Source organism: Oncorhynchus gorbuscha, unplaced genomic scaffold, assembly GCF_021184085.1.
Source record: "Oncorhynchus gorbuscha isolate QuinsamMale2020 ecotype Even-year unplaced genomic scaffold, OgorEven_v1.0 Un_scaffold_4457, whole genome shotgun sequence".
In the NCBI taxonomy this organism is placed as follows: domain Eukaryota; kingdom Metazoa; phylum Chordata; class Actinopteri; order Salmoniformes; family Salmonidae; genus Oncorhynchus; species Oncorhynchus gorbuscha.
The window spans coordinates 3,394-22,381 of record NW_025748468.1 but is presented as its reverse complement, the minus strand read 5'-3'; the positions used below and the strand labels follow the sequence as shown (position 1 = coordinate 22,381).

At 44.0% G+C, this 18,988-nt stretch overlaps 2 protein-coding genes across 2 annotated transcripts; both read left to right on the top strand.

The window, feature by feature from the left end:
* Nucleotides 1-5,478: 5,478 nt before the first annotated feature.
* LOC124028579 (hatching enzyme 1.2-like) lies at nucleotides 5,479-6,971 on the top strand. Its single transcript, XM_046340618.1, has 2 exons — nucleotides 5,479-5,760; nucleotides 6,236-6,971. Exons 1-2 carry the CDS (start codon nucleotides 5,537-5,539, stop codon nucleotides 6,810-6,812), a joined length of 801 nt encoding a protein of 266 aa, XP_046196574.1. The 5' UTR covers nucleotides 5,479-5,536; the 3' UTR covers nucleotides 6,813-6,971.
* A 7,107-nt stretch (nucleotides 6,972-14,078) lies between these two features.
* Nucleotides 14,079-15,815, top strand: LOC124028577 (hatching enzyme 1.2-like). The gene is made up of 2 exons (XM_046340617.1): nucleotides 14,079-14,602; nucleotides 15,078-15,815. Exons 1-2 carry the CDS (start codon nucleotides 14,379-14,381, stop codon nucleotides 15,652-15,654), a joined length of 801 nt encoding a protein of 266 aa, XP_046196573.1. The 5' UTR covers nucleotides 14,079-14,378; the 3' UTR covers nucleotides 15,655-15,815.
* Nucleotides 15,816-18,988: the final 3,173 nt, after the last annotated feature.

Below are 18,988 nucleotides of genomic sequence, written 5' to 3'. Positions count from 1 at the left end.
TCAGCTCCCAGCTGTGCCCTGGACACCATTTGTGAATTGATCGCCCCCATCTAGCTTCAGAGTTTGTTCTGTTAGGTGACCTAAACTGGGATATGCTTAACACCCCGGCAGTCCTACAATCTAAGCTAGATGCCCTCAATCTCACACAAATCATCAAGGAACCCACCAGGTACAACCCTAAATCTGTAAACAAGGGCACCTCATAGACGTCATACTGACCCACCGGCCTTCCAAATACACCTCCGCTGTCTTCAACCAGGATCTCAGTGATCATGCCTCATTGCCTGTATCCGCTACGGATCCGCAGTCAAACGACCATCCCTCAGCACTGTCAAACGCTCCTAAAACACTTCTGCGAGCAGGCCTTTCTAATCGACCTGGCCCAGGTATCCTGGAAGGATATTGACCTCATCCCGTCAGTTGAGGATGCCTGGTCATTCTTTAAAAGTAACTTCCTCACCATTTTAGATAAGCATGCTCCGTTCAAAAAATGCAGAACTAAGAACAGATATAGCCCTTGGTTCATTCCAGACCTGACTGCCCTCGACCAGCACAAAAACATCCTGTGGCGGACTGCAATAGCATCGAATAGTCCCCGCGATATGCAACTGTTCAGGGAAGTCAGGAACCAATACAGGCAGTCAGTCAGGAAAGCTAAGGCCAGCTTCTTCAGGCAGAAATTTGCATCCTGTAGTTCCAACTCCAAAAGGTTCTGGGAAACTGTGAAGTCCATGGAGAACAAGAGCACCTCCTCCCAGCTGCCCACTGCACTGAGGCTAGGTAACACGGTCACCACCGATAAATCCATGATTATCAAAAACTTCAACAAGCATTTCTCAACGGCTGGCCATGCCTTCCTCCTGGCTACTCCAACCTCGGCTAACAGCCCCCCCCCCCACCCCTCAGCTACTCGCCCAAGCCTCTCCAGGTTCTCCCTTTACCCAAATCCAGATAGCAGATGTTCTGAAAGAGCTGCAAAACCTGGACCCGTACAAATCAGCTGGGCTTGACAATCTGGACCCTCTATTTCTGAAACTCTTCACAGTCCCTGTTGTTCCATAAGGTGTATTTTTACCTGCTTTTAAATCTGATTCTACTGCTTGCATTAGTTACCTGATGTGGAATAGAGTTCCATGTAGTCATGGCTCTATGTAGTACTGTGCGCCTCCCATAATCTTTTCTGGATTGGGGACTGTGAAGAGACCTCTGGGGCATGTCTTGTGGGATACGCATTGTTGTCCGAGATGTGTGCTAGTATTTTAAAAACAGACAGCTCAGTACATTCAGCTTGTCAATAAAAACTAGTGTCCCGGTCCTAGAAAGCGGCAGCTCAGCATATAGCTCAGTGCGGATGTTGTCTGTAATCAATGGCTTCTGGTTTGGATATGTATCACACGGGTCACTGGAGATGACGTTGTCGATGCACTTATTAACCTCTCTAGGGACATCTGGCCATCTGGCCAACATCCAGTTGAGGTTGCAAAGCGCCAAATTCAATTACAGAAATGATCATTCTAAAAATTCAAAAAACAAAACATATTTTACATAGGTTTAAAGATTAACTTCTTGTTAAACCAACCACAGTGTCATATTTATAAGATGCTTTTCGGCGAAAGCATACCTAGCCCAGAACATACCATGCCCAGAACATACCATGCCCAGAACATACCTAGCTGGAACATACCTAGCCCAGAACATACCTACCTCCCCCAGAACATACCTAGCCCAGAACAACCTAGCCCAGAACATACCTAGCCCAGAACAACCTAGCCCAGAACATACCTAGCCCAGAACATAGCCCAGTTGACAAATTATTACAAACAGTAACCAGCCAATAGAACAGAAGCTTTACAAACTCAGAAAGAGATAAAATTAATCCCTTACCTTTGATGATCTTCATATGATGGCAATCAGAAGACATTAATTTACTCAATAAACGTTCCTTTTGTTCCATGAAGTCTCTTTATATCCAAAAACCTCCGTTTTGTTAGCACGATTTCTCCAGTAATCCACAGGCTCAAACTCAGTCAAAACAATCAGACAAAAAAAATCTCAATTGTATCCGTAAAGTTCATAGAAACATGTCAAACGATGTCTATATTCATTCCTCAGGTTGTTTTTTAGCCTAAATGATCTCTAATATTTCAACCGGACAATAACGTTGTCAAAAAAAAGGTAAACAAGAAATGCACATGCGCCTAAAAAACGCTGACAGATACAACGTTAGGGTCCACTCGTTCAGACTGGTCTTACTCCCTCATTTATAAGAATACAAGCCTAAACGATTTCTAAAGACTGTTGACATCTAGTGGAAGGCATAGGAACTACAAACAGAGTCCTGAGTCAATGGATACTGTAATGGCATTGAATATAAAACTACAAAACCACAAAAAAAACTACTTCCTGAATGGATTTGTCTTCGCCTGCTAAATCAGTTCTCAGTTCACAGACACTATTTGTAACAGTTTTGAAAACTTTAGAGTGTTGTCTATCCATATACCAGTTATATGCATATCATATCTTCTGGGCCCAGTAGCAGGCCGTTTAATTTGGGCATGCTTTTCATCCAAAATTCCGAATGCTGCCCCCTACCCTAGAGAGGTCAATGAAGCCGGTGACTGATGTGGTGAACTCAATATATAATAATAATAATAATATATGCCATTTAGCAGACGCTTTTATCCAAAGCGACTTACAGTCATGTGTGCATACATTCTACGTATGGGTGGTCCCGGGGATCGAACCCACTGCCCTGGCGTTACAAGCGCCATGCTCTACCAACTGAGCTACAGAACCCCTAAGTCCTAACTCCACAAAAACATCGGATGAATCCCGCAACATATTTCAATCTGTGCTAGAGAAACAGTCCTGTCGCTTAGCAACCGCTTGATCGGACCACTTCTGAATTGAGCGTGTCACTGGTACTTCCTGTTTGAGTTCTTGCTTGTAAGCAGGAATCAAGAGCATAGAGTTATGGTCAGATTTAACAAACGGAGGGCGAGGGAGAGTTTTGTATACATTTCTGTGTGTTGAGTAGAGGTAATCTTGAGTCCCCCCCCTCCCCTCGTTGCACAGGTGACATGCTGGTAGAAATTAGGACATGCTGGTAGAAATCAGGTTTAAAGGATTTCGGTTTTCCTGTATTAAAAATCACCAGCCACTAGGAGTGCTGCCTCTGGATGAGCATTTTCTTCTTGGCTTATGGCCCTATATAGCTCATTGAGTACCAGCATCTGCTTTTGGTGGTAAATAGACAGCCATGAAAAATATAGATGAAAATTCTCACTATAGTATGGTCTACAGCTTATCATGAGGTATTCTAAGCCGGGTGAGCAGAACGTCCAGACTTCCTTAATATTAGAGATTGCGCACCAGCTGTTGTTAGCAAAAGACACCCCCACCCTTGAGTTTAGGAGATGCTTCCGTTCTGTCCTGCCGATGCAAAAGCTTCACAGCTATCCTAATAGTGGGCCTGTGTTTACTTCCTGGAAAATACTCATTCTTGGCGTCATTCAAAACACATCAGTTCATCACCTTGTGGAATAGAATAAACTGGATTTGTTAAGACCTACAGTTGCACTTTTATTAAATAATTCCCTATTTCTTCTCAAATAAGTGGAAATTGAAAACAACTTTTGGTCTCCACACGTTGTTATTAGATTTTCAACAATGCAGAACAAAATTTATTTTTTTGAAAGAACTTCATTTAGAAAATACAAACAAATGGCCAGGACAAAATGAGGAACTACTACTTGGTTGTGAAGCCTTTGGCCAAGATAACTGCTGACCAACAGTTGCTGTAGCCATCAATGTGCTTGATGCACCTGTTAACCCTCGCAAGGCTGCTGGCCGAGACGGTATCTCCAGCCGCGTCATCAGAGCATGTGCAGACCAGCTGGCTGGTGTGTTTACGGACATATTCAATCTCTCCCTATCCCAGTCTGCTGTCCCCACATGCTTCAATATGGCCACCATTGTTCCTGTACCCAAGAAAGCAAAGGTAACAGAACTAAATGACTGTCGCTCCGGAGCACTCATTTCTGTCATCATGAAGTGCTTTGGGAGACTAGTCACAGGATCAAATCACCTCTACCTTATCTGTCACCCTAGACCCACTTCAATTTGCTTACCGCCCCAATAGATCCACAGACGATGCAACCGCCATCACACTGCACACTGCCCTAACCCATCTAGACAAGAGGAATACATATGTAAGAAAGCTGGTCATTGATTATAGCTCGGCATTCAACACCATAGTACCCTCCAAGTTGATCATTAAGCTTGAGGCCCTGGGACTGAACCCCGGTCCTGTGCAATTGGGTCCTGGACTTCCTGACGGGCCTCCCTCAGGTGGTGAAGGTAGGAAACAACAACTTCATTTCGCTGATCATCAAAACTGTATTGGTGAATATGTTGTGTAATTGTTAGATATATTGTTAGATATTAATGCACTCGTCAGAGAAGCACAAGCATTTCGCTAAACCCACAATGACATCTGCTAAACGCGTGTTTGTGACCAATAACATTTGATTTGATCTATTGGTAGATGGGTAAAAAATTTAAAAAGCAGACATTGAATTTCCCTTTGATCATGGTGAAGTTATTAATTCTACTTTGGATGGTGTATCAATACACCCAGTCACTACAAAGATACAGTCGTCCCTCATAACTCAGTTGCCAGAGAGGAAGGAAACCGCTCAGGGATTTAAACCAGGATGCCAATGATGACTTTGGAGGTCTTTGTTATTTAGCCATTTTTCACTAATGCAGGTCTTATCTATACAGGCACAACTACCACAATCTATAACAAACACACTAAGCTATACAGGCACAACTACCACAATCTATAACAAACACACTAAGCTATACAGGCACAACTACCACAATCTATAACAAACACACTAAGCTATACAGGCACAACTACCACAATCTATAACAAACACACTAAGCTATACAGGCACAACTACCACAATCTATAACAAACACACTAAGCTATACAGGCACAACTACCACAATCTATAACAAACACAATTCTTACAATACATTTCATTCATATTTCCAGACAAATATTAAAACGATGAGTTTGTCTGAACAACTTCTTTCCCTGTTCTATAGCATTTGTCAAACAGGAAATGGCAAATGTGACAATATTTAACCAGTGGCCTGCTCAATCTGACACGTTCCTCAGCACATCATTGTAGTAGAGTCAACTGTCATTACATTAGTGTGTGACCTATTTGTTGAGTAGGCATGGCCAGGTGTAAATGGACCAGTATGGATTAAAACCATGTTGAAATTGTAGGTGTGGTGGTGGAGCCCTCCCTTCAGAGGTTTATTTAGGACTAACAACATGGACCCCAACCCAGAATCCTCCAGCGGACACACCTGAGGAGGACTGTATAAAAAGCCCAGGACTGCTCAGACAGAATCACACACCAAGACTCTCCAAAGCATCTCCAGGACCAAGAAGCCATCTAGAGTATCTCCACTGTCAGATCCAAGGAGCCATCCAGTCTCTCCTCTCCACACACTGAAGATGGAGCAAAGCCCCTCTCTCACCCTGCTGCTGCTGCTGCTGCTGGGCCTCTCTCAGGCCAACCCTCTCATGGAGGATGGAAGTGGACCAGAGATCCTAACAGACAACCCTGAGGCTGTAGACATCACTGAGAGAATTCTGACCACTAATAACGGCTCCAGTCAGTTCCTGTTGGAGGGGGACATGGTGGCACCAACAACCAGAAACGCCATGATTTGCTATAGGTACAACCAACACACACTGAAAACAATATTGTGCGAATTTGACTTTTAAAACTATCTGCATCAGCTTATTTAGTATTTCCAACACAAGGTATTTTCATGTATAATATACTTCACTTTTAGTGTTTCAGAAAGTTGCATGATCACAAAATACACTTCGCTTCGTTCAAACCTGCATACAAACACTGAGAGTAGCATTATGAAGTCAAAGAATGTGGAATTACCCACAATCCTCTAGAAACAGAGCCAGGTTTCAAAAAGTTGTTGCTAGAACTTAAAGTTAGTAAGTTGAGGGAAAATTTCCCTTGGAGTTGTTTTTACGTGCATCTTATGTTGATATATTTACATTTCAGGTTGGTTAAACGAGTGAAGTAGAGTAAAGTACTAATTATATTGAAGTAGAGTAATATATTTTTTTAGGTCAAAATAATTGTATTTTCAAGTATAATTGACTAACACCCTGAATGTTATTTTACAGTGCCGGGTGCTTCTGGAACAAAGGCTCCAACGGACTGGTTGAAGTGCCCTACACAGTGAGCAGTAGCTTCAGTTCCTCTGACAAGCAGGGCATTGAAAACGCCCTCCGGGCCTTCACTTCCCAGACCTGCATTCGCTTCGTGCCTTGGCAGAATCAGGTTGACTTCATCAGCTACGAGCCCAGAGACGGGTGCTGGTCCTCTCTTGGGAGAATGGGAGGCCAACAGACGGTCTCTCTCCAAATGGACGGCTGTGTTTACTTCGGCATCATTCAGCACGAGACTCTCCACGCTCTGGGCTTCCAACACGAACAAACCAGGAGCGACCGTGACGAGTACGTCACCATCAACTGGAGTAACATCGACTCTAACAATGCCTTTAACTTTGATAGATCAAACACCAACAACCTGAACACTCCCTATGACTACAGCTCTGTCATGCACTATGGAAAAACAGCCTTCTCTGTCAACGGGATGGACACCATCACCCCCATCCCCAACCCCAACGTGCCCATCGGCCAGAGACAGGGGTTGTCCACCACAGACATCCTGAGGATCAACAGACTCTACGGCTGCTGAGAGGAAGACATCAAGTCACAGGAGAAAAGTCTGGAAAAGACCAGATGAAGGAAGTCAAGTCTGACATATATCATGTTACCTTATTGATTTAAAATCATTGTTGAGTTGTAACTTTTAAAAAATGATCATTGCTGTAGTTGTGTAGTTCTCTAATTATTTTAATCATATGACTTAATTATCTAAAATAAACAAGATTGAAAGCAGATGCTATTGTTTAATTCTAGTGTTCTATAGTGTGTGTGTGTGTGTGTGAGTGTGTGAGTGAGTGAGCGAGAGAGCGAGCGAGAGAGTCAGGAGAGAGAGAGAGAGAGAGAGAGAGAGAGAGAGAGAGAGAGAGAGAGAGAGAGAGAGAGAGAGAGAGTTAACAGACTGGGCACAAGTCCTCCATGTCTGTCCTTATCCAAGACATTCGTCCTCCAATCAGCACTAGAGTTACATCACTTCTGTCCCAACTACAATGACATCATTTCTCTCACCTAAACACAATAAGACACTAGGAATATACACAACTACAATGACATTTTTTCTCTCACCTAAACACAATAAGACACTAGGAATATCCACAACTACAATGGCATGAAATATAATAATTATTTTTGGAAGAGAATGAAGGAGGCAGACAGAGGACAACATACATATCTGCTCTGGGAATCTGACAACAAAGCAGAAATAAAAATCAACCACACTGTATTTTCTTGATAAGATTTATACTGTAGATGTAACTGGTCTGGTCAGCTAAAATAATCACTTCAAAGTGGAGTCACACGTCCCCCAGATGTGAGTGCTATGGGGCGATGATAATTTAAATAGGTTACCATGGTGTTCTTGTGCACAGAGACTATGGTGGTCTGCTTGAAACATGTAGGTCTTACAGACTGGGTCAGGGAGAGGTTGAAAATGTCAGTGAATACACTTGTCAGTGCTCGGCGAACACGTCCTGGTAATCCATCTGACCCTGTGGGCTTTGTGAACGTTCAACTGTTTAAAAAGGTCACATCGGCTACGGAAAACATGATCACAAAGTCATCCAGAACAGCTGGTGCTCTCTCGCATGGTTCAGTGTTGCTCGGTTCAGAGCAAACGTAGCATGCATTTAGCACATCTGGTAGGCTTGTGTCACTTTCCCTTTGTAATCCTTAATCCATTGTTCCAAGATGGCGTAGCAGTCAGACGTCTTGTCGTGTCGTGTCCCTTGTGTACAGTGCCTTGCGAAAGTATTCGGCCCCCTTGAACTTTGCGACCTTTTGCCACATTTCAGGCTTCAAACATAAAGATATAAAACTGTATTTTTTTGTGAAGAATCAACAACAAGTGGGCACAATCATGAAATGGAACGACATTTATTGGATATTTCAAACTTTTTTAACAAATCAAAAACTGAAAAATTGGGCGTGCAAAATTATTCAGCCCCCTTAAATGAATACTTTGTAGCGCCGCCTTAGAACCCTGTGGCCAAGATAACTGCTGACAAACAGTTGTTGTAGTCATCAATGTGCTTGATGCACCTGTTAACCCTCGCAAGGCTGCTGGCCCAGACGGCATCCCCAGCCGCGTCATCAGAGCATGTGCAGAACAGCTGGCTGGTGTGTTTACGGACATATTCAATCTCTCCCTATCCCAGTCTGCTGTCCCCACATGCTTCAAGATGGCCACCATTGTTCCTGTACCCAAGAAAGCAAATGTAACAGAACTAAATGACTGTTGCCCCGTAACACTCACTTCTGTCATCATGAAATGCTTTGGGAGACTAGTCAAGGATCAAATCACCTCCACCCTACCTGTCACTCTAGACCCACTTCAATTGGCTTACCGCCCCAATAGATCCACTGACGATGCAACCACCATCACACTCCACACTGCCCTAACCCATCTAGACAAGAGGAATACATACATATGTAAGAATGCTGGTCATTGACTATAGCTCAGCATTCAACACCCGGTCCTGTGCAATTGGGTCCTGGACTTCCTGACGGGCCTCCCTCAGGTGGTGAACGTAGGAAACAACACCTTCACTTCGCTGATCATCAAAACTGGGGCCCCACAAGGGTGCGTGCTCAGTCCCCTCCTGTAGTCCCTGTTCACCCATGCCCGCGTGGCCAAGCACGCCTCCAACTCAATCATCAAGTTAGCAGATTTTATTTTTTTATTTCACCTTTATTTAACCGGGTAGGCAAGTTGAGAACAAGTTCTCATTTACAATTGCGACCTGGCCAAGATAAATCAAAGCAGTTCGACAGATACAACGACACAGAGTTACACATGGAGTAAAACAAACATACAGTCAATAATACAGTATAAACAAGTCTATATACGATGTGAGCAAATTAGGTGAGAAGGGAGGTAAAGACAAAAAGGCCATGGTGGCAAAGTAAATACAATATAGCAAGTAAAACACTGGAATGGTAGTTTTGCAATGGAAGAATGTGCAAAGTAGAAATAAAAATAATGGGGTGCAAAGGAGCAAAATAAATAAATTAATTAAATACAGTTGGGAAAGAGGTAGTTGTTTGGGCTAAATTATAGGTGGGCTATGTACAGGTGCAGTAATCTGTGAGCTGCTCTGACAGTTGGTGCTTAAAGCTAGTGAGGGAGATAAGTGTTTCCAGTTTCAGAGATTTTTGTAGTTCATTCCAGTCATTGGCAGCAGAGAACTGGAAGGAGAGGAGGCCAAAGAAATAATTGGTTTTGGGGGTGACTAGAGAGATATACCTGCTGGAGCGTGTGCTACAGGTGGGTGATGCTATGGTGACCAGCGAGCTGAGATAAGGGGGAACTTTACCTAGCAGGGTCTTGTAGATGACATGGAGCCAGTGGGTTTGGCGGCGAGTATGAAGCGAGGGCCAGCCAACGAGAGCGTACAGGTCGCAATGGTGGGTAGTATATGGGGCTTTGGTGACAAAACGGATTGCACTGTGATAGACTGCATCCAATTTGTTGAGTAGGGTATTGGAGGCTATTTTGTCAATGACATCGCCAAAGTCGAGGATTGGTAGGATGGTCAGTTTTACAAGGGTATGTTTGGCAGCATGAGTGAAGGATGCTTTGTTGTGAAATAGGAAGCCAATTCTAGATTTAACTTTGGATTGGAGATGTTTGATATGGGTCTGGAAGGAGAGTTTACAGTCTAACCAGACACCTAAGTATTTGTAGTTGTCCACGTATTCTAAGTCAGAGACGTCCAGAGTAGTGATGTTGGACAGGCGGGTAGGTGCAGGTAGCGATCGGTTGAAGAGCATGCATTTAGTTTTACTTGTATTTAAGAGCAATTGGAGGCCACGGAAGGAGAGTTGTATGGCATTGAAGCTTGCCTGGAGGGTTGTTAACACAGTGTCCAAAGAAGGGCCAGAAGTATACAGAATGGTGTCGTCTGCAGAGGTGGATCAGAGACTCACCAGCAGCAAGAGTGACCTCATTGATGTATACAGAGAAGAGAGTCGGTCAAAGAATAGAACCCTGTGGCACCCCCATAGAGACTGCCAGAGGTCCGGACAGCAGACCTGATAGACTGAACTCTATCAGAGAAGTAGTCGGTGAACCAGGCGAGGCAATCATTTGAGAAACCAAGGCTGTCGAGTCTGCCGATGAGGATGTGGTGATTGACAGAGTCGAAAGCCTTGGCCAGATCAATGAATACGGCTGCACAGTAATGTTTCTCATCGATGGCGGTTAAGATATCATTTAGGACCTTGAGCGTGGCTGAGGTGCACCCATGACCAGCTCTGAAAGCAGATTGCATAGCAGAGAAGGTATGGTGAGATTCGAAATGGTCGGTAATCTGTTTGTTGACTTGGCTTTCGAAGACCTTAGAAAGGCATGGTAGGATAGATATAGGTCTGTAGCAGTTTGGGTCAAGAGTGTCCCCCCCTTTGAAGAGGGGGATGACCGCAGCTGCTTTCCAATCTTTGGGAATCTCAGACGACACGAAAGAGAGGTTGAACAGGCTAGTAATAGGGGTGGCAACAATTTCGGCAGATCATTTTAGAAAGAAAGGGTCCAGATTGTCTAGCCCGGCTGATTTGTAGGGGTCCATATTTTGCAGCTCTTTCAGAACATCAGCTGAACGGATTTGGGAGAAGGAGAAATGGGGAAGGCTTGGGCGAGTTGCTGTTGGGGATGCAGTGCTGTTGACCGGGGTAGGAGTAGCCAGGTGAAAAGCATGGCCAGCCATAGAAAAATGCTTCTGGAAATTCTCAATTATGGTGGATTTATCAGTGGTGACAGTGTTTCCTATCTTCAGTGCAGTGGGCAACTGGGAGGAGGTGTTCTTATTCTCCATGGACTTTACAGTGTCCCAGAACTTTTTTGAGCTAGTGTTGCAGGAAGCAAATTTCTGCTTGAAAAAGCTAGCCTTGGCTTTTCTAACCGCCTGTGTATAATGGTTTCTAGCTTCCCTGAAAAGCTGCATATCACAGGGGCTGTTCGAAGCTAATGCAGAACGCCAGATGACACAACAGTAGTAGGCTTGATTACCAACAATGATGAGACAGCCTGCAGGGAGGAGGAGAGGGCTCTGGGAGTGTGGTGCCAGGAAAATAACCTCTTATTCAAAGTCAACAAAACAAAGGAGATGATCGAGGACTTCAGGAAACAGCAGAGAGAGCAGCCCCCTATTCACATCGACGCAGTGGACAAGATGGAAAGCTTCAAGTTCCTCGGCGTACACATCACTGACTAACTGAGATGGGTCACTCACACAGATAGCGTGGTGGGGAAGACGTAACAGCACCTCTTCAACCTCAGGACGCTAAAGAAATTTGACTTGTCACCTAAAACCCTCACAAACTTTTACAGATGAACAATCGAGAGCATTCTGTCGGGCTGTATCACCGCCTGGTACGGCAACTGCACCACCTGCACCTGCAGGGCTCTCCAAAGGGTGACGCGGTCCGCCTTAAGCATCACGGGGGGAAATTACCTGCCATCCAGGACAACAACCACCGAGTCACTGCCTGTTCACCCCTCTATCATCCAGAAGGTGAGGTAAGTACAGGTACATCAAAGCTGGGACCAAGAGACTGAAAAACAGCTTCGATCTCAAAGCCATCACTAGCACATTAGAGGCTGCTGCCTATATACATAGACTTGAAATCACTGGCCACTTTAATAAATGGAACACCAGTCACTTTAATAACGTCAAAATATCTTGCATTACCCATCTCCTATGTATATACTGTATCCTACACTATCCTACTGTATCTTATTCTATACCAATCTGACATTGCTCGTCCATATATTTTTATATTCTTGATTCCATTCCTTTACTAGATGTGTGTATTGGTGAATATGTTGTGTAATTGTTAGATAACTTGTTAGATATTAATGCACTCGTCAGAGGAAGCACAAGCATTTCACTAATGCAGGCCTAAGCTATACAGGCACACAACGATGGCTCCTTGCTGTCCCCAGTCCACCTGACTGTGCTGCTGCTCCAGTTTCAACTGTTCTGCCTTATTATTATTTGACCATGCTGGTCATTTATGAACATTTGAACATCTTGGTCATGTTCTGTTATAATCTCTACCCGGCACAGCCAGAAGAGGACTGGCCACCCCACATAGCCCGGTTCCTCTCTAGGTTTCTTCCTAGGTTTTGGCCTTTCTGGGGAGTTTTTCCTAGCCACCGTGCTTTTACACCTGCATTGTTTGCTGTTTGGGGTTTTAGGCTGGGTTTCTGTACAGCACTTTGAGATATCAGCTGATGTACGAAGGGCTATATAAATAAATTTGATTTGATTTGATTTGAACTACCACAATCTATAACAAACACACTAAGCTATACAAGCACAACTACCACAATCTATAACAAACACACTAAGCTATACAAGCACAACTACCACAATCTATAACAAACACACTAAGCTATACAGGCACAACTACCACAATCTATAACAAACACACTAAGCTATACAGGCACAACTACCACAATCTATAACAAACACACCTAGGCTATACAGGCACAACTACCACAATCTATAACAAACACACTAAGCTATACAGGCACAACTACCACAATCTATAACAAACACACTAAGCTATACAGGCACAACTACCACAATCTATAACAAACACACTAAGCTATACAGGCACAACTACCACAATCTATAACAAACACACTAAGCTATACAGGCACAACTACCACAATCTATAACAAACACACCTAGGCTATACAGGCACAACTACCACAATCTATAACAAACACACTAAGCTATACAGGCACAACTACCACAATCTATAACAAACACACTAAGCTATACAGGCACAACTACCACAATCTATAACAAACACACTAAGCTATACAGGCACAACTACCACAATCTATAACAAACACACTAAGCTATACAGGCACAACTACCACAATCTATAACAAACACACTAAGCTATACAGGCACAACTACCACAATCTATAACAAACACACTAAGCTATACAGGCACAACTACCACAATCTATAACAAACACACTAAGCTATACAGGCACAACTACCACAATCTATAACAAAACACACTAGGCTATACAGGCACAACTACCACAATCTATAACAAACACACTAAGCTATACAGGCACAACTACCACAATCTATAACAAACACACTAAGCTATACAGGCACAACTACCACAATCTATAACAAACACACTAAGCTATACAGGCACAACTACCACAATCTATAACAAACACACTAAGCTATACAGGCACAACTACCACAATCTATAACAAACACACTAAGCTATACAGGCACAACTACCACAATCTATAACAAACACACTAAGCTATACAGGCACAACTACCACAATCTATAACAAACACACTAAGCTATACAGGCACAACTACCACAATCTATAACAAACACACTAAGCTATACAGGCACAACTACCACAATCTATAACAAACACACTAAGCTATACAGGCACAACTACCACAATCTATAACAAACACACTAAGCTATACAGGCACAACTACCACAATCTATAACAAACACACTAAGCTATACAGGCACAACTACCACAATCTGTAACAAACACACTAAGCTATACAGGCACAACTACCACAATCTATAACAAACACAATTCTTCCAATACATTTCATTCATATTTCCAGACAAATATTAAAACGATGAGTTTGTCTGAACAACTTCTTTCCCTGTTCTATAGCATTTGTCAAACAGGAAATGGCAAATGTGACAATATTTAACCAGTGGCCTGCTCAATCTGACACGTTCCTCAGCACATCATTGTAGTAGAGTCAACTGTCATTACATTAGTGTGTGACCTATTTGTTGAGTAGGCATGGCCAGGTGTAAATGGACCCGTATGGATTAAAACCATGTTGAAACTGTAGGTGTGGTGGTGGAGCCCTCCCTTCAGAGGTTTATTTAGGACTAACAACATGGACCCCAACCCAGAATCCTCCAGCGGACACACCTGAGGAGGACTGTATAAAAAGCCCAGGACTGACCAGACAGAATCACACATCAAGACTCTCCAAAGCATCTCCAGGACCAAGAAGCCATCTAGAGTATCTCCACTGTCAGATCCAAGGAGCCATCCAGTCTCTCCTCTCCACACACTGAAGATGGAGCAAAGCCCCTCTCTCACCCTGCTGCTGCTGCTGCTGCTGGGCCTCTCTCAGGCCAACCCTCTCATGGAGGATGGAAGTGGACCAGAGATCCTAACAGACAACCCTGAGGCTGTAGACATCACTGAGAGAATTCTGACCACTAATAACGGCTCCAGTCAGTTCCTGTTGGAGGGGGACATGGTGGCACCAACAACCAGAAACGCCATGATTTGCTATAGGTACAACCAACACACACTGAAAACAATATTGTGCGAATTCTGCTTTTAAAACTATCTGCATCAGCTTATTTAGTATTTCCAACACGAGGTATTTTCATGTTTAATATACTTCACTTTTAGTGTTTCAGAAAGTTGCATGATCACAAAATATACTTCGCTTCGTTCAAACCTGCATACAAACACTGAGAGTAGCATTATGAAGTCAAAGAATGTGGAATTACCCACAATCCTCTAGAAACAGAGCCAGGTTTCAAAAAGTTGTTGCTCGAACTTAAAGTTAGTAAGTTGGGGGGAAATTTCCCTTGGAGTTGTTTTTACGTGCATCTTATGTTGATATATTTACATTTCAGGTTGGTTAAACGAGTGAAGTAGAGTAAAGTACTAATTATATTGAAGTAGAGTAATATATTTTTTTAGGTCAAAATAATCGTATTTTCAAGTATAATTGACTAACACCCTGAATGTTATTTTACAGTGCCGGGTGCTTCTGGAAAAAAGGCTCCAACGGACTGGTTGAAGTGCCCTACACAGTGAGCAGTAGCTTCAGTTCCTCTGACAAGCAGGGCATTGAAAACGCCCTCCGGGCCTTCACTTCCCAGACCTGCATTCGCTTCGTGCCTCGGCAGAATCAGGTTGACTTCATCAGCTACGAGCCCAGAGACGGGTGCTGGTCCTCTCTTGGGAGAGTGGGAGGCCAACAGACGGTCTCTCTCCAAATGAACGGGTGTGTTTACTTCGGCATCATTCAGCACGAGACTCTCCACGCTCTGGGCTTCCAACACGAACAAACCAGAAGCGACCGTGACCAGTACGTCAAGATCAACTGGAGTAACATCGACTCTAACAATGCCTATAACTTCGATAAACAAAACACCAACAACCTGAACAGTCCCTATGACTACAGCTCTGTCATGCACTATGGAAAAACAGCCTTCTCTGTCAACGGGATGGACACCATCACCCCCATCCCCAACCCCAACGTGCCCATCGGCCAGAGACAGGGGTTGTCCACCACAGACATCCTGAGGATCAACAGACTCTACGGCTGCTGAGAGGAAGACATCAAGTCACAGGAGAAAAGTCTGGAAAAGACCAGATGAAGGAAGTCAAGTCTGACATATATCATGTTACCTTATTGATTTAAAATCATTGTTGAGTTGTAACTTTAAAAAATGATCATTGCTGTAGTTGTGTAGTTCTCTAATTATTTTAATCATATGACTTAATTAATTATCTAAAATAAACAAGATTGAAAGCAGATGCTATTGTGTAATTCTAGTGTTTTCTAGTGTGTGTGTTTGTCTGTGTGTCTGTGTGAGAGAGAGAGAGAGAGAGAGAGAGAGAGAGAGAGAGAGAGAGAGAGAGAGAGAGAGAGAGAGAGAGAGAGAGAGAGAGAGAGAGAGAGAGAGAGAGAGAGACAGAGAGAGAGAGAGAGAGAGAGACAGAGAGAGTAAAAGCAACACAGCTCATCACCCTGAACACACCATCCCCACTGTCAAACATGGTGGTGGCAGCATCATGGTTTGGGCCTGCTTTTCTTCAGCAGGGACAGGGAAGATGGTTAAAATTGATGGGAAGATGGATGGAGCCAAATACAGGACCATTCTGGAAGAAAACCTGATGGAGTCTGCAAAAGACCTGAGACTGGGACGGAGATTTGTCTTCCAACAAGACAATGATCCAAAACATAAAGCAAAATCTACAATGGAATGGTTCAAAAATAAACAAATCCAGGTGTTAGAATGGCCAAGTCAAAGTCCAGACCTGAATCCAATCGAGAATCTGTGGAAAGAACTGAAAACACTGGACACTGTGATCACTTGGCTACATAGCTGCTGCCTGCTGGACTGTCCATTAATCACGGTACTCCATTCTGCTTGTTTATGTTTTATCTGTCGGCCCCAGCCGCACTCAGTCTCTGTGTGTAGTTAATCCGACCCTCTCTGCCTAGTCAACGCCATTTTACCTGCTGTTGTTGTGCAAGCTGATAAGCTGTTGTTGTCTCACCTACAGTTTTAGCTACCTCTCCCATACAACACCTGTGATTACTGTATGCCTCGCTGTATGTCTCTCTCAAATGTCAATATGCCTTGTATACTGTTGTTCAGGTTAGTTATCATTGTTTTAGTTTACAATGGAGCCCCTAGTTCCACTCTTCATACCCCTGATACCTCCTTTGTCCTACCTCCCACACATGCGGTGACCTCACCCATTACAACCAGCATGTCCAGAGATACAACCTCTCTTATCATCACCCAGTGCCTGGGCTTAACTCCGCTGTACCCGCACCCCACCATACCCCTGTCTGTGCATTATGCCCTGAATATATTCTACCAAGCCCAGAAATCTACTCCTTTTATTCTTTGTCCCCAACGCTCTAGGCGACCAGTTTTGACAGCCTTTAGCCCCACCCTCATACTACTCCTCCTCTATTCCGCGGGTGATGTGGAGGTAAACCCAGGCCCTGCATGTCCCCAGGCACCCTTATTTGTTGACTTATGTGATCGAAAAAGCCTTGGTTTCATGCATGTCAACATCAGAAGCCTCCTCCCTAAGTTTGTTTTACTCACTGCTTTAGTACACTCTGCTAACCCTGATGTCCTTGCGGTGTCTGAATCCTGGCTCAGTAAGGCCACCAAAAATTCAGAGATTTCCATACCCAACTATAACTGTTGCCGCCTGCTACCGACCCAACTCAGCTCCTAGCTGTGCCCTGGACACCATTTGTGAATTGATCGCCCCCCATCTAGCTTCAGAGTTTGTTCTGTTAGGTGACCTAAACTGGGATATGCTTAACACCCCGGCAGTCCTACAATCTAAGCTAGATGCCCGCAATCTCACACAAATCATCAAGGAACCCACCAGGTACAACCCTAAATCTGTAAACAAGGGCACCCTCATAGACGTCATACTGACCCACCGGCCTTCCAAATACACCTCCGCTGTCTTCAACCAGGATCTCAGTGATCATGCCTCATTGCCTGTATCCGCTACGGATCCGCAGTCAAACGACCATCCCTCAGCACTGTCAAACGCTCCCTAAAACACTTCTGCGAGCAGGCCTTTCTAATCGACCTGGCCCAGGTATCCTGGAAGGATATTGACCTCATCCCGTCAGTTGAGGATGCCTAGTCATTCTTTAAAAGTAACTTCCTCACTATTTTAGATAAGCATGCTCCGTTCAAAAAATGCAGAACTAAGAACAGATATAGCCCTTGGTTCACTCCAGACCTGACTGCCCTCGACCAGCACAAAAACATCCTGTGGCGGACTGCAATAGCATCGAATAGTCCCCGCGATATGCAACTGTTCAGGGAAGTCAGGAACCAATACAGGCAGTCAGTCAGGAAAGCTAAGGCCAGCTTCTTCAGGCAGAAATTTGCATCCTGTAGCTCCAACTCCAAAATGTTCTGGGAAACTGTGAAGTCCATGGAGAACAAGAGCACCTCCTCCCAGCTGCCCACTGCACTGAGGCTAGGTAACACGGTCACCACCGATAAATCCATGATTATCGAAAACTTCAACAAGCATTTCTCAACGGCTGGCCATGCCTTCCTCCTGGCTACTCCAACCTCGGCTAACAGCCCCCCCCCACCCCTCAGCTACTCGCCCAAGCCTCTCCAGGTTCTCCTTTTACCCAAATCCAGATAGCAGATGTTCTGAAAGAGCTGCAAAACCTGGACCCGTACAAATCAGCTGGGCTTGACAATCTGGACCCTCTATTTCTGAAACTCTTCACAGTCCCTGTTGTTCCATAAGGTGTATTTTTACCTGCTTTTTAAATCTGATTCTACTGCTTGCATTAGTTACCTGATGTGGAATAGAGTTCCATGTAGTCATGGCTCTATGTAGTACTGTGCGCCTCCCATAATCTTTTCTGGACTTGGGGACTGTGAAGAGACCTCTGGGGCATGTCTTGTGGGGTACGCATTGTTGTCCGAGATGTGTGCTAGTATTTTAAAAACAGACAGCTCAGTACATTCAGCTTGTCAATAAAAACTAGTGTCCCGGTCCTAGAAAGCGGCAGCTCTAGCATATAGCTCAGTGCGGATGTTGTCTGTAATCAATGGCTTCTGGTTTGGATATGTACGCACGGGTCACTGGAGATGACGTTGTCGATGCACTTATTAACCTCTCTAGGGACATCTGGCCATCTGGCCAACATCCAGTGAGGTTGCAAAGCGCCAAATTCAATTACAGAAATGATCATTCTAAAAATTCAGAAAACAAAACATATTTTACATAGGTTTAAAGATTAACTTCTTGTTAAACCAACCACAGTGTCATATTTATAAGATGCTTTTCGGCGAAAGCATACCTAGCCCAGAACATACCATGCCCAGAACATACCATGCCCAGAACATACCTAGCCCAGAACATACCTAG